The 16,996-nt window shown below is 41.9% G+C and overlaps 1 protein-coding gene across 5 annotated transcripts in view; it reads right to left on the bottom strand.

Annotated features, from left to right (window-relative positions):
* Positions 1-464: 464 nt before the first annotated feature.
* The window catches only part of srgap1a (SLIT-ROBO Rho GTPase activating protein 1a), a 287,015-nt gene continuing 270,483 nt past the window's right edge, over positions 465-16,996 (bottom strand). For 2 of the 5 annotated variants that reach the window (XM_060923667.1, XM_060923664.1), the window contains exons 20-22: positions 14,947-15,078; positions 8,065-8,440; positions 465-4,138 (exon numbers count right to left, since the gene is read on the bottom strand). In XM_060923667.1, coding sequence (XP_060779650.1) covers positions 3,785-4,138; positions 8,065-8,440; positions 14,947-15,078 — 862 coding nt within the window. In that variant the 3' untranslated portion in view covers positions 465-3,784. Of the gene's footprint in view, positions 4,139-8,021; positions 8,441-14,946; positions 15,079-16,996 lie in introns of all 5 variants that reach the window. The other 3 variants (XM_060923668.1, XM_060923665.1, XM_060923666.1) reach the window with 2 other exon arrangements.

Here is a 16,996-nt window from a genome sequence, read left to right as displayed (position 1 = left end):
TACTGGTCATTTGGCCCCTCCTCCTCCTCTCCTCTCCGCTCCTGCCCAGCCCACTCGAGACTGCTGTCTGTCCTGGTTCCCTGTTGGTGGAATGACCTTCCCATTGAGGTCAGACCTGCCAACTCCCTGACCACCTCCAAGCACAGACTGAAGGAAGACTCACCTCTTCAGGCTGCGCCTCTCTAGACCAACCCAGGCTGTGTAGTGGTTGGTTGGGTTTGTTTCCTTGGCTGTTTGAGTATTGATACTTCAACAGAATATTACACTCGGTATTGTTGTCACTTGTTCAGTTGGAACTAGAACTTCCTTGTCTAGAAGTTCAGCACTTTGTGTACCTGACTTTTGCACTTGTTGTATGTCACTCTGGATAAGAGCGTCTGCTAAATGCCATGTAATGTAATGAAGGTCCATTTTGCATATCATAATTCTGAACGGTCTCTCGAGCACCATACAGGACAAGAACATGCTGATCAAACTATGTTCTTTATTAGAAAGACAGGATCCAGAGCAGTGCCTCTGCCCAAATAAAATAAACAAAAAAAGAGGAAAAGAACAAAAAGCTACATAACTTGTTAGGATGTCGCATGCCATATATACAGTCTTATACATAAAAGTGCAATGTCACAATGAATAAGCAGTATATTTATCAAATTACTTCTAGTGATCAATAATGCATTCACTGTCTTTTCCTATGTACTGCACAGGTATGAAAGATAAGCGTGACAGCACTGAGGACATTGGCTTGAAGCTCCTCTAAAACGGCTTTTAAAGGCACTTTCACAAGTCCATACTACAGATGAACATTGCCACTTCGATAGAACAGCAGTCTGCTACTGTACACACGTGGGGGGTAAATCCAGGAACAAACCCGGAAACAAATACACTCTGGAAATAAAGCGTGTTCTGTCTGCAATGCACTGTACACCTCATTAGAAAAAAAAAACAAAAGAGAACCTACATTAAAATGCTATCATTACAATTTAACAATGAATCATTCCAAAGGCAAAATAATTATAATCATGTTTAATATACATTATGAAATATTAGTAACAGGTGTTACTTATTTCCTGACAACACTGGTTCAATAGGTGGTCCATGGTTGTGTATTAAAGTTCAGTATAAGCATATGATGTTTTGATTATTAATCTAACACACACACACACACACTCAAATCTGTCCCATTTGCCTACATAGGTTTAGTAGAATCACTACATCTAAAATTTGCCCAATTTCCAAACGCCACTTCTGCTTATGTGCAACTTAAATCCATTTTTGATCTCAGTGATCACTCCGTTTATTTAACTGTACAATTGGGACCAGCTGCTACACATTTACAGTGAAATCTGGATGACGGAACTGCTTTCAATACATTTAAGACATTTAGGAACAAAATGCTTCTAAAATGCTGACAGCTTTTTACATCTATACTACTAAAGGAAGGCTCTCTGTCTGTTCACCACACGACTGGACGCACATACTCCATACTTTGCACATGGATTGGTGACACCCCAAAGAGGCCCAAGACAACATTTTCGATCTTCCAAAACATGGGGTTAATGCTAATCCAACACACTATTCATTTCCCATAGGCTACATGCTCATGCTAACACACTGCGCGCAGCCTCGGCAGGGAATCCCCTCCCCGACTCGCCTGGGAGTTTCGATTGTACGGGACCTCGCAATCAGCGCTCCTCGCTGTAGACTTGGCCTTAGTGGAATTCTCTGGCACTGAGGATTCGCAGGGCCATTTTGACAGAACACAGTGAAAACACACAGTATATCACATGATCTGTCCACTCAACTCTCCACTGGGCCTTCTAGACCTGTGTTATATGAAAGGTACCATTCAGAGGAAATCAGGTTCACGGGCAATAACTACTATCCATCCATTATCCGTAACTGCTTATCCTATACAGGATCACAGGCAAGCTGGAGCCTATCCCAGCTGACTACGGGCGAAAGGCGGGGTACACCCTGGACAAGTCGCCAGGTCATCGCAGGGCTGACACATAGAGACACACAACCATTCACACTCACATTCACACCTACGCTCAATTTAGAACCACCAGCTAACTTAACCTGCATGTCTTTGGGGTAACCGGAGCACCCGGAGGAAACCCGCACAGACACGGGGAGAACATGCAAACTCCACACAGAAAAGCCCTCGCCGGCCACTAGGCTCGAACCTTCTTGCTGTGAAGCAACAGTGCTGACCACTACACCACCGTGCCGCCACAATAACTACTAGTATTATTTAAATATTAGGCAGTTCACTAATCTAGAGCACAAATTGGGGTAGACTGGCCCCCACACTTCCACACCGAATGTAGCGATAAGGATGATAACATTGACATTTTATAATAACAGTCACAGAGTCCATGGCTATCGGCTTCATGCCTTGGTTTGGTGAAATTACAGAAATATTGCCTTGAGTTATTAGACTTAATAAAAGCTTTTTGCATATCATAAATTAAAATATCATACTTCATGCTCTGTAGGTAGAAATCGGAGAAGTTAGTGATTGTTGAACAACGAAGTTCTGTACCGTCTATAAGAGCAGTGGTGTGGATTAGCACATAGTGGACTTGTTTATAAGAATATCATAATGGCTAAAGATACATTTCATTCTAATTAGTTGTTCAGAATACACAGGGTTTTGTTTTTTTTATTAGTAACAAAAGCGTCTGAAAAATCTACATCTTTCAGCACTTGTTCTCATTCTAGTTCTATTTGAGTCATGGTGATAGTAATATTACTGGATGTACTAAACTAAAACATCAAAAAACTATTATTATTATTATTATTATTATTATTAATCGAATCATTCTACTTTCATTGATGATAACTGTATATATATACATATTACTACTGTCACTATCAAAAATATAATATTCAAAGTAAAGCCTTGCATACACTACTTCACTTGGTCTAAAAAAAAAAAAAAAAAATCGCAACTGCTTTTCAGAACAAGGAATTAGCAGCTTTTTTTGAGACACCACCAAAGACCGGGTTAGTTTTTCATGCGGCAGTGCTGCTTTGTTACAAGTAAACCACATTCATTGCTTAGTAACTGATTAACTGTAGGCTCAGGTCCATCTGAGACAAATGACATGAAATGAAATGAACTGAACTGAACTTTCACACAATCCTGAGGCTGTAAACAAAGAAACGAAAAACCCTGCTTTGTTCCTGTATTATTCACATTTAGCATTTCTCTACTAGATGTAAACTATGAACAAATTATTCTTACCACGCAGGAAGCCTTTGTGATTTGTTGCTTTCTTTTACAATACAGTTACTCGACCTAGTTATCATCTTCCTTATCTATTCATACTGAGAATTACATTAGAAATTAACCTGGTCTATATACATGCAAGAAACAATTAATCAGACACACATTACGTGACCGCACACCGTCTACACACCGTCTACACACAGACTTTTGTGTTGTGCACCAAAATTGGATCAAAGAGTGGCTTTTAATGCAGACCACATAGCAGAATGGTTCACATTTCAATGCAGAAGGAAAGATTCAAATCCTTTAGGCAGGTAAAACACGTTTAAACAACGTTCTGCTGTCAGTTATTGACCTGTGAAATGATTAGTAGTACATGTAGAGAAGCTGAAACAACCCTCCAGGCTGATGGTCAACACTTATATAAACGGAACAGAGGTTGGTTCTTCAGTCCAGTCCAGATGTAGAATACCGAGATGTAACGGCTATTTATAATAAAGAAATCCGTTGGTGTGAATGAAAAACTCCCACTGCTGATGTGTGATTGGCTCACATAGTGCAGGACTTGTCGAGAGGATCCTGGGGTGGCGGCGCTGAAGCCTGAGCCGCACCCCCTTTAGGCAGCACCACCATGGGTTTGGGACGGAGGGCAGGGGGTTTGAGCTGCACGCCCATTCGCGGGGCTATGGTGGGTTTGAAGGTGCTCATGGCGTCGCTGGTGGAGCTGGTGCTGCGACGGAGCGGGTGACGATTCAGCGACTCAGCAGAGCTGCCCGATGTAGCCGGAGAGTTCTTCATCTGCTCCAACGTGTCCAGCACCACGTCAGGGGCGTGCTTAGCTGAGCTCTGTCTCTCCAGCTCACGCAACTCGTTCAGAGCTGTGTTCATTGTCTCCTCTATGTCCTAGTGAGAGAGACGGAGAGAAGAAGGGATGAGATAAATGGCACACTAACTCAGATACACTTGCAGTACTCTTCATTATTTTGTAAAACACTTCAATATATAGAGACATATAAAATACGACTTGTTATGTGTCCGGTTGAGTGTGTGTGTTTTCTCTAATTGTGCTGCTGTCATTATTGGCTGCTGTTGGAGCCTGACAATGTTATCAGCACTATTTCTCTCTCATTACTGAGATGCTAATAAGAGCCCATCAAGAGCCCGAGCTTATTATACAGCATGACCTGACACACACCACACCCCTTACTGCCTCTCAAACAGCACCCGCTCTCCGTAACAACCTTTTTTTTTTTTTAATTTCGTGACATCCACAGCACATACTGCAACTGACTAAACACTGTGGGAATCAGTAATAAAGCACATCAGTGTTCGGTTGGAATCTTAACAGACCAGAAGATTCGATTTCATTTCAGCTGCAATGATCTGATTATACACGGTGTCTGAATGAGTCTCGATATTTTTATTTCCATTTTCCACTATGCGCCTAAATTTTACGATCATTTTCGTCATTACGAATAACAATTTTTGTGCAGAAGATCTTTCAGTACAAACGTCAGTACAAAAGTTTATCAAAACATGCTTTTCGGAAATGTTTTGGACAAATGGCCATTTTTCCATCATGTACAGAAAGGGCTCTGAATAAATGTCAATTATGTTATAATTCACTGTCTCGTCTCGTCTCATCTCATCTCATCTCATTATAGGGGTGGCACGGTGGTGTAGTGGTTAGCGCTGTCGCCTCACAGCAAGAAGGTCCTGGGTTCGAGCCCCGTGGCCGGCGAGGGCCTTTCTGTGTGGAGTTTGCATGTTCTCCCCGTGTCCGCGTGGGTTTCCTCCGGGTGCTCCGGTTTCCCCCACAGTCCAAAGACATGCAGGTTAGGTTAACTGGTGACTCTAAATTGAGCGTAGGTGTGAATGTGAGTGTGAATGGTTGTCTGTGTCTATGTGTCAGCCCTGTGATGACCTGGCGACTTGTCCAGGGTGTACCCCGCCTTTCGCCCATAGTCAGCTGGGATAGGCTCCAGCTTGCCTGCGACCCTGTAGATCATCTCATTATCTCTAGCCGCTTTATCCTGTTCTACAGGGTCGCAGGCAAGCTGGAGCCACCAGTTAACCTAACCTGCATGTCTTTGGACTGTGGGGGAAACCGGAGCACCCGGAGGAAACCCACGCGGACACGGGGAGAACATGCAAACTCCGCACAGAAAGGCCCTCGCCGGCCACGGGGCTCGAACCCGGACCTTCTTGCTGTGAGTCGACAGCGCTAACCACTACACCACCGTGCCGCCCACTTTGTTTTCTAATTCAATAATAAAAATGTAAGAGTATCGTGATACTGAAAAAACAAAATAAAACAATATCATGATCATGATACTGTATATACAACAACTTCTGACTACTTACCGGAACCCCACTTTTTCAAAATCAGAATCAACATTTTTTAAAGGCTAACACTTTCTTAAATAGTATTTATTCAAAGTGAATATCGGTGAATAATAATCAAGATGAAGTTGAGGTTATTATTCACCGATATTCACTGAGGCGGATAATTGTTTTAGTATAAATACACAGGTGATTATTTTTTAAAATCATATTAAAAATAATAATTTATTTCCAACTACAAAAGCGGCATGCAAATGTACTAAAAGCGCGACGCAGGCTGGTGTCGCTTATCTACGCCGAGTCACATAAAATACTTTGTTCTGAAATAGATAAATTAAATCACAGTTCCACCTGACCTTTGAGTAGTTTTAGACCAAACTTCGCAGCATCTTTCGTGCTTTTAGGAACAGCGTTTTCTTACATAATTTGTAATTCTTCCTCACTTACCATGACGACGTGATGGGCCGCCATTTTACCGAGATGCTCGAGGTGATTATTGAGAAACAGTCTGAATTTCTTGACCAATCAGCACGTGTGATTTTCCATAATCATCTCCGTATTTATATTAACTAACAGTTATTCCACGAAATCGAGTTGTACATGAGCTGCTAGCTGACAAGGCGCATAGTACCTATAAGCAATGTATGACGAGATTGAGTGGAATAACTGTTTTATTCTATCTACATTCACTGGATTTTGAGAAACAGAGCATTTTTATTTTATTTTTGCAAATTCTATAAATAAAAACTTTATACAAAATGTCTGACAAAATCATTTACGCTTAAGCGGACTTCTTAAAAACCTATCGATGGCTGCACGAATTGACTTTAGTGCTGCTTTTTTGTAGAAAGTGTCGTCTTGCTGTCATGCCGAGGTATGGAATAGGTTTAGACATTTACTGTATTTAATTCTTCCTTGGACAGTCCAGTGATGTAATTTTCAAACTTTTCTGAGCTTTTGAACCGGTCTAAAAAAAATTCAACAAATTTTAATGCTTAAAGATGAAGAATGTAAACAAACCAGAGAAATGACAGTAGCAATTTGTGAAAAATGCGATGATAATAATAAAATTTAAGAAAATACGAGTAAATAAGATACGTTCTTACCATCAAATACTTTCAATCTCTATTTTGTTGCTTTTTTGGGGTTTTGTTTTTGAGTAGTTTTTATTTCATCCTTGGTTAGCTCAGGAACACTTTCCGCCATTTTGTTTTTCTCTACTTATGGTACATGAGCCGATAGCCTAGTAGTAGAGTAGCCAATCAGAGCATGCGGTTGCTCATATCCAGTGAATGTGGATAGAATAAAACAGTTACTTCACTCGATCTCTTCATACATGGCATAGACCCAACTCAGTACTACGCGCCTCGTTGGCTATCAGCTCATGTATGACTCGATTTCGTGGAATAACTGTTAACTATACCCTCAGCAGAGTTCATATATAGTGAACAGGAAGCCACTTGAGATTCAGTTTCACTGTGTAACATTCATGAGTGAAGACGAGTTTTAGATATGGTGGATAGTTGGTTTTTTTCATCTCATCTCATTATCTCTAGCCGCTTTATCCTGTTCTACAGGGTCGCAGGCAAGCTGGAGCCTATCCCAGCTGACTACGGGCGAAAGGCGGGGTACACCCTGGACAAGTCGCCAGGTCATCACAGGGCTGACACATAAACACAGACAACCATTCACACTCACATTCACACCTACGCTCAATTTAGAGTCACCAGTTAACCTAACCTGCATGTCTTTGGACTGTGGGGGAAACCGGAGCACCCGGAGGAAACCCACGCGGACACGGGGAGAACATGCAAACTCCACACAGAAAGGCCCTCGCCGGCCACGGGGCTCGAACCCAGGACCTTCTTGCTGTGAGGCGACAGCGCTAACCACTACACCACTGTGCCGCCCAGTTTTGTTTTTTTTTAATGACAAATATCAATAGAACAGTTACAATTCACTCGTCCATCAAATATATGCTAAAGTATGACATCTGAGACAGCAATAGTGTGGCACGACTACTAATTTTAGTCTGTGGCAGTAAAATACACAATGCTCATTAATATTTGAAAGCAGTCAAATATGAAATCTGAATTATAATGTTATCAGAATGTTTTGTGACTGTTTACTACTGCCTATTTAAAAAACATTAATGCATAAGCCCATGTAAAAGTCAAGTTATGACATTTTGTACGGTATGCAATCAAGAGAGGATCATGATGCATCTAAAAATCAATCATTGAGTAATTAATCCCTCAGTAATAGTAGTCAGTAGTAATTAAGGTGAATGGACCTTGGAGACAGAAAGTCCTTCACAAGTTAATCAGTTCACTCATTAAGCCATTTGTATGACTGGCAAAACTTTAGAACACAGATCCATTTGCCTTAAAACCAGAACATTTGAAGAGGATGTGGGTGTTAGGAGCAGGAGGCGGTCACTGACTGTGTTACAGGGCGTGGTGTGAGCGATGCCGCCACTCGCTGACCTGTGCGATGCTTTCCGGGTCCAGACCCCTTGCCATGTACTGGCCTGAGGAAGTGGATCTGCGGATCGGGGGGCTCTCCATCTTCTTCAGAGACTCGTGACGGCTGATGTTGGTGAGGCTGCTGTGGCCCGTGAGGCCGCTGTGGCCCGTGCGTCTGCGTCTCTCCGGGCTGTCTGTGACCATCGGGCCTCTGCCACGCACCACCTCGCGAGGGCTGTAATGGCTGAGCACAGGTGAGCTGAGGGCTGGATTCCCATGTGTACTGTGGTTCGCAAGATTCCCATGGCTTTGAGATGGATGGACCATGCAGTGGGGGTCGCTGGGGCGTGCCGGGGGCTTGCGATTTGGTGGTTCGCTCCTCTTCCTGTGACGACTACTGGGGAAAGAAAGACAGATAATCGTAAGAGAAATGGCAATCAAACAGCTCTTCACAAGGTTTAATGCACAATAGTCTGTTTTTCACTGCCTTCTCTACTTGCGTCTGACCTTCAGATGAGCACTTCTGCTCGTTATCTTTCTTTGCAGTCAGTCTGGCATGCAGTACACAAAGATAAATCATTGTCACAGGGGCCAAGATGTCCCAGACTTTGCACAGTGAAACATAATGAAAGATGCATGTTTTTGGAAAGCGTTTGAGTTACGTATTATGATGACGCTGTTGAAATGCAAAACAATTGACCAGTTGCTGCATTAAACTTCATCCTATCCATGAACTTTGGTGCCACGTTATTCAGAATAATGATCAGTTGTAACACTCCAAAATTAATCACACAGCATAATTACAAAAATATACAGAAATCAGTCAGGCACAAAAATAACGAGATGTATATAACAAGGTGTGCAATATCAGACATTATTACACATACAGGACACTTTTTCCATGGAATAAAAACATGTATTCTATTCCCTTCTACTGGGTTTCATTCATTTGGTTTGATCGCATGCAATATTGTTAGCATATCGCTTATCCTATGTGTATTACACCACTCTACCCAATGGAGAATGAGCGTTGAATATGGTTTACGATATTGCATGGTTGTCAAGACAACATGTCACATATCAGAGCTGACGCGAATATCCAGTGAGAAAGTTTTCTGCTGTGCATACGCAGAACCATTTCTTTGTTCGCTGGGAAAGAGAAAGACTAGGCTAATCCAGTGCTATGATTAGCTCTGCTATAATTATCTCATCTCATCTCATTTTCTCTAGCCGCTTTATCCTTCTACAGGGTCGCAGGCAAGCTGGAGCCTATCCCAGCTGACTACGGGCGAAAGGCGGGGTACACCCTGGACAAGTCGCCAGGTCATCACAGGGCTGACACATAGACACAGACAACCATTCACACTCACATTCACACCTACGGTCAATTTAGAGTCACCAGTTAACCTAACCTGCATGTCTTTGGACTGTGGGGGAAACCGGAGCACCCGGAGGAAACCCACGCGGACACGGGGAGAACATGCAAACTCCGCACAGAAGGGCCCTCGCCGGCCACGGGGCTCGAACCCAGGACCTTCTTGCTGTGAGGCGACAGCGCTAACCACTACACCACCATGCCGCCCAGCTATGCTATAATTAAGCACTAAATAAATAAACTGAAACTAAAAACACGTTGAACACCTGAAAGGCTACCAAAACTTCATTAGATATTCTTCACACATATTTACAAGCAGTGGTGAACTCTTACTATTAGAGATGGGACTTGAGCTCTTCAAGCCAAAACTTAGCCAGACACCAAAAAAGCAACGGGGCAAAGGATTTTGCAAAGGATTAGTGGCAGGCTTCCAGGTCGCTCCGTTGTGTGTAGTTTTCGAGGTTGATTTTAAAAGTAACTAAGTAAATTACACAGGGAAATGAATACTTAAGTCTGAGTGAAAAATACTGTAGCGAGTGTGCGTGGAAGAAGAGTCTGGAGACAGAAATCTTAGTTTCTCGGTAGTTAGCTTGTGCTACTTGCTCTCGATAGCACTGGCTTGACCGCTTTATTAGCATTCGCTAACACTACTGATGAACGCTACACCGGCTGGAAGGTGACTTCACTGCTGCACTGACAGTGCCAACTCGTGGTTAAGCTCGCGTTGGCCTTCGAGAAGGCCGAGGGCGATATATTTTTGATCCCTCCCACTGTAACTCAAAGTCTGATTGGTTAATTCATCTGTCACTGCGTACATAAACATATACTGCCATGGCCTTCTGTCCCGGCAATGAAGTCCTAACCAATGAGTGAGCCAGCTCTAAACTCTTCTCAGCCTAGAGACAACAAACAAACAAAATCTCATTGGATAACTTGATTTTAAATGTTTTTAGGACAGTAACCCTTTCATTTTTGAGCACATTTGATAGAAAACGAGGCCAAATTAAGAGTCAGAAGAGAATAATTATAATGAAATTATGAAAGAATGAAAGAAATTAAATATAACATTTGAAATGCTGATATTTTTGGGCCTTCTCTGAAGGCTTAGAAGGCCCTGACGGTTCTCCTCTGTTCACGAGAGAAAAGCAGATCAATGGACATCGAAAAACTGGAAAAAAAGAGTGTGCATGTATAATAATAATAATAATAATAATAATAATAATAATAATAATGGCTTTTTCATGGTATATCAGATATATTCCATAGTTGAATGGAATATATCTGATATACCACTCAACACCAGCTAATATTACTTAAATATTTATGAATACATAAGTTGTATCATCACCAAGATCCCAAAATCCACCTCACTGTTTAAACCTGGGAAGATGGTATTGTTAATGTCACCTCATCTAATACGTCTGTTTCTGATGGCGTATGCTATAGTTGCTTAATTTTCTGGGTAACTTTCAATACCCTGATTTTAATGTGCTCATTTATAGCGCACTCCCATGGAACCAGATGTAAACATATGTGCTGAATAATTAAGTACATGCCATGTTTAATTTGCTCTATAACTACTAATTAAACTAATTAACCAAACATTTCGTCATTAACTTATTCCCAGTGTTACCAAGGGTGCCAATAAATCAGCACCTGCCTGCAAATTTTAACAGCAGGCTGCCAAAAACATGTTAAAGCATATTCTGACCAGCAGAGTGCGCTCTCTACTGCACATAATCTTTCTTGCAGCCTCAAATCACACTGGCTTAGTGTTCATATTTAGCTGAGCATGCAGAAGAAACAAGCTCACACACTTTAAAGGAGAACTGAAGGCAAAATTTTTATTATCAAAATTCTATTTCTCATTTTATTATATATCGGAATGCATTTTTGATCGCTATTTTGTCGCTGCTATAGCAAGTTGAGTGTTTGAAATATGCTCTGTAATATATCAGTCCATATGTCAAAGCAATGGCCGTAAACGAGATTCATTGAGACCTGTGCGAGACATCGTAGGACGGAAGTAAAACGTACAGCGGAAATCAAAGTGACCGACATCTGCCAACGTTGTCAAAAGACGCGCGTGCCCTCTTTCGAATGCTGACGTAATCAAGCCGGAAGTTTTGTTTGTTTTGATAGCAATCAGGAAAGTTTGAAAAAAGTAGGCAGTAATCGTCATTTAAACTCGTTTTTGTGCAATACTTCGTTTGGAAAAGAGTTTTCAAAATGGCGGCACTGACACCTGGCTGACACTTGACGTTTCGAAGTCTCGCACAAGTCTCGTGAAGATCGCGCGGATAAGCGATGCCTGCCGTCGACCAAACGAACTAAATTCAGCATGGCTAAAAACCGAATAGGCCGATAAGTATAATATTTAATTGCAATTACTTGCCAATACGAGTTACGATATAAGGTTACTGAAACCGAAAACGTAATTGAATAACACGTTAATTAAGACATAAAGCAAGTTTAAAAATGACTTCAGTTCTCCTTTAATGCACAGCCTAATGATCTCAAAGTATCTAAAGCTGCTTGATTTCTGAAAGAACTCACATTAAACAGTAAGATAGATACAACCGGCATAGCAGACGAGATTATCTGAAGTACAGGGAGTGCTCATGCTGTTACTGATATACGTTCTAACCATCCTTCCTTGCTGAGTAGACCAGCGATCGCTACATTAAACTAAATGTGTTAGGATTTGATCGCTAACGTAAATTACATGCCATTTGATGCATTAAGCCCTTGTTTTTAGAAGGACGTACGGCATGTTCTTCACTGCGCTCATGCAAGGACGAGCCTGTCTAAATAAAAAGACAAATGCAACGAATGATTTAGGATCGAGGAGACATTGTTGCAAGTGAAAGAGAGAACGAGGGAAGAGACTGAGGGTGTATTCAGACCAGGATAGTTCGATAGTTCACTTGCTTTGGTCCGAACCAAATGTTTTTTTTATTTTTTCATTTTGGTGCGGTTCGCTTTCACACTGTACATTTTAGTAAGCGGACCAAAATCTGTCAACAAAGCCACGCGCCCTGAGGTCGTTCAGATATTGGTCAGAGACGACACGCGCACAAAGCGCTGTTCTGGGGAGCGCGTGAACCCCTTCTCCTTCATTTTCTCACTGAATACAGCAAACACGTCGGCATTTTTGTGTGTTCTCTCCAAAAGCTCAGATATGTGGACATCTGGACCTGGCAACTTGTCCAGGGTGTACCCCGCCTTTCGCCCGTAGTCAGCTGGGATAGGCTCCAGCTCGCCTGCGACCCTGTAGAAGGATAAAGCGGCTAGAGAAAATGAGATGAGATGAGATGTGGACATCTGCCCATATATCCACAAGGGTGCGTGTTTCTTCCTCGGCCCACGTTTGCCCCCTACTCATTTTTTGTACTCTGTAGTCTAGCCTACCACTGGTCTGAATGACTGAACGACTGTTGTAAGGTTCCCTTGACAACCGAAACAGTGTTTGCACTTTGCGGTGGAGTGTCAAGACTCTGTTTCCCATAATGCTCGACAAACGACGGAAGCTCCCGAGGTACAAAAAAGCAAAACTGTCGGATTAGGTCCGGTCTGCTTTCACACCTCCAAAAGATCCGCACCAGGGTTCCTTTGGTCCGGACCGAGTCCGACCTTGCAGCTCGGTCTCGGTCCGCTTGTTTGGTCCGGACCAGAGTTTGGTGGTTTGTATTGAGACCAACCCAAAAGGTCCGGACCAAGGGAAATTTGGTTCATTTGGTCCGGACCAAACAACGTAGGCGTGAATACGCCCTGACTGTGGAAATAAAGATCATTTTCATGTGTTGTTGTTTCTAATGAACTCCAAATGATTTAAAATACGTAGAACACAGAGCAACGGACACTAAAACATGGTGGAAGCTGAGCTCAGAGACATGTAGAAAGAATCAGGTACGAACTGATTACTATATGTCTGTTATTAGACTCCAGAGGTGGACAGTAACGAAGTACATTTACTTGAGTACTGTACTTAAGTACACTTTTTGAGTAGCTGTACTTTACTTGAGTATTATTTTTTTTTTGGAAACTTATGACTTTAACTTCACTACATCTGAAAGACAAATATTGTACTTTTTACTCCACTACATTTCTATCAAAGTCCTCATTGCACTTTTACTATGAAGCAGCTTTCAAAGTGGATGGTTTTTCTTTTCTAAAACGTGATTGGGTTTTTTCGCAGGTGACACTGAGACAGTCTATCAGTAATCACTAGGGTCACGTCACGTCCATGGACTGTATAAAATCAAGTTCAATGATTTCTCAGTAGCATTATTTAACACGATCAGTTGATGCCAAAGTGGAAGGAGGCGGTTCTACTGGGGAACGCACGCACCCGTGGCCAGACCTAGAACCCATGTTTCAGTTTTCTGAAAGGATTAAAGATTCATTTAGTTTTAAATGTTTGCTTTGTTTACCGAAAACGAACCACATCACGGCCTACAAAAACTCGCCCCCCAACCTGCGGGAGCACATTGAGGTATATAAACATTTTTTCCAAGAGAAAGCTTGCAACAAAGTTGTCTGTGCTTTTAGAGCTAGCGATAACGTAGCAATAGCTGTGCAGTCTGGTTAGTCAAATGACTTTCTATGGATTTGTCCACCAAGTTGCCGTCGCCTTGTCCACGGCTAACGTTAACACATAGCTAGTTAACTTGGACACTGTTAGTTAGCATGTAAAAACGGAGTTACGCTAACATGAATAACGTTAACTTATCTGTAGTCCTTTCAGAAATATGTTTTAGCATAATCTTGCCAAATAAACAATGTAGAAATCTTTCTTTTCTAGTAGCGTTAGCTACCCAATATGACTTTGAGTTTGAAAAGAATATGCTAGCATGTCAGGTGGAGTTTCACTAACTAGCTAGCTTAACATTAAACCACCATGATGGCACAGCATGCGTTCATTCTGTGAATTCATATTTCTGTCTTTGGTAACAGCATGAGGTTTTGTAAGCATTGTGGCAATAATACAACGATACATTGACAGAAAATGTACTTTTAATCCTTTAGTATTTTTAAAAGCAAGTACTTCAGTACTTTAACTTTAGTAAAAATTTGACTGGACAACTTTCATTTGTATCAGAGTAACATTTGACCCGTGGGATCTGTACTTTGACTTAAGTAATGAAGTTGGGTACTTTGTCCACCTCTGTTAGACTCCCATTGTGTGAGATTTGAGAGGATATACAGTCGGGTGGGGAGGGGAGAGGAAGCACATCCTGGGCCATTGCTCATATTATATATATATATATATATATATATATATATATATATATATATATATATATATATATATACATACACACACACACAGTATATGATATTAGATTAGGGTTTTGTTGAGAGCTGTAAGTGACATTAAATATTTGTATAAATATCATCGAAGTGGCTTCGAGCTCGACAGTTGAAGACTGATATATTGAGAGATGGAAATATATTGGTACATTGGTAGCTGCTGTATATAAGTATTACATTATTGTGGAAAGTATTACATTATTTTAGCGTCTCACCTGCTGATGTATGCGTCAGGTCTGTCTGTAGGAGAGGTCAGATCTCTGCTGGAGCACTTCTCATCTCCTCCGTGCCCACTGCTCGCTTCACTGTCTGCCTTCTGACTCAAAGTGTCCGAGAAGGTATCGTCCCTGAGACGCAACACACAGAAGGACAATCAAAACTCTGCTCCAGCATTATTTACTATCCTCATATACTGCACTGCTTAAACCTATAAAATGTCTTACGTCTTCAAGTTACACATACAATTACAAACTGGCCACAAGCAGTGATCATCGGGGTCCAAGTGGAAATTCATATGTAGGTTTGACAATGCTGTTATAGCTACTGAACTGTACGCCTATTAATCAGAATCCGCCGAAGGTTTTGACAAAATCTTTGTTTAAAAGAACAACTTCGCTTATCATCTGTTACTGACAGGCCCAAAGGTGAAGCATACAAAATTTTAATTTTATCAGATGAATGGTTTCTGAGAAAGTTATTTTGAATGTTCTCACAACCCCTTTAGAATTAAATCCTGTACAAGTCTCCTGAGCTTCTATGAAAGCATTTTTGAGTTAACAAACATTTAAAGCACCTGAGCTCCACCCAGAAAGGATTCATTTGGCATATGATGGCCATATCGTTTATGAAAGTTTTATGATCATATATCAGGGTTCTAAACCGCGAGTTGGCCTGGTGGTTAGCGTGTCCGCTTATCGACCAGGAGATCATGAGTTCTACTTGCGGCAAAGACCATCATAAAAATGGTACCTACTGCCATCTGGTAAGGCACGCTGCAATACAGATGCGAATTGGGAAGTAAAACTCTCGCGGTTACCAGAAGACCAACCCCCCACTGTAACCTCAGCTATATAGGCGAGAGGCCAAGGGCTATAGAAACGGAGATCGGTGCCGTACCCATACGCCTCAAAGAGCTGGTATGCCAATACGCCTGGGAAGACCAGATTCTAGCATGAGAGGGACTTTGACTTTGATCAGGGTTCTAACTAGACCAAAATATCAGCATAGTGGCACCAGTCATAATGGTCAGGGGTCACCCTAGGCCCCCAAAAGCTCATGGGTTCTACATGCTTGGAGATGCATTCTAGTGCATTTCCTGGCACTTGCAGGCCTGAAAGTCACTTTTTTGGTAATGAGATTTTTTATTTTTTGCCAAAAGTTGCTGTGATTGTTTTTGATTGAAGACTTATTACCTCAGCGGCATGGTGGTGTAGTGGTTAGCACTGTTGCCTCACAGCAAGAAGATCCTGGGTTGGAGCCCAGCGGCCAACGAGGGCCTTTCTGTATGGAGTTTGCATGTTCTCCCCATGTCCACGTGGGTTTCCTCTGGGTGCCCCAGTTTCCACCAAAAGCATGCAGGTTAGGCTAATTTGTGGCTCTAAATTGACCGTAGGCGTGAATGGTTGTCTGTGTCTGTGTCAGCCCTGCGATGACCTGGCAACTTGTCCACGGTGTACCCCGCCTCTCGCCCATCGTCAGCTGGGATAGGCTCCAGCTTGCCTGCGACAGGATAAGCGGCTACAGATAATGGATGGACTTATCACCTCACGCAGGACGGATTCCACGGTAAGGTATTGTTTTCAGTAGGGTTTCTTTGTTTGAGTCTTTGTTTTTTGTTAGCAACATTAGGGGAAAACAGCTGGACCAATCTTCATGAAACTTTCAGATGGTCATTGGTCTCAAATAGAACCTCCAACATTTTAAGGGTCATCCAGTCAAGGTCATCAAAAAGGTCAAAATTGTTTTTTTTCATGATATCTTCCTTCATATTCATCACGTTTACTTCAAACCAATTCCAAAATGTTCATCTCCCAATTCTGCTTCCACTGATATGCTACATGATGGAGTATCTCTCATAGTTTTCTTAGCAGTTGGGGGGGTCAAATGTCAGGGGGGGGTCAAGGTCATTGCTAAAATTTTCATATTTTCCATTATAACTCAAAAACGGTTAGAGATAGAGATGTTTATTATATATAGGAAGTCATATATGGGCTTTCATCTGGCACCATAACCTTTGACCTTGTTTGTTTGTTTGTTTGCATGTGT

Source organism: Neoarius graeffei, chromosome 6 (assembly GCF_027579695.1).
Source record: "Neoarius graeffei isolate fNeoGra1 chromosome 6, fNeoGra1.pri, whole genome shotgun sequence".
NCBI classification, from domain to species: Eukaryota; Metazoa; Chordata; class Actinopteri; order Siluriformes; family Ariidae; genus Neoarius; species Neoarius graeffei.
The sequence above is the reverse complement of the archived record's forward strand: the minus strand, read 5'-3'. Positions and strand labels throughout refer to the sequence as shown.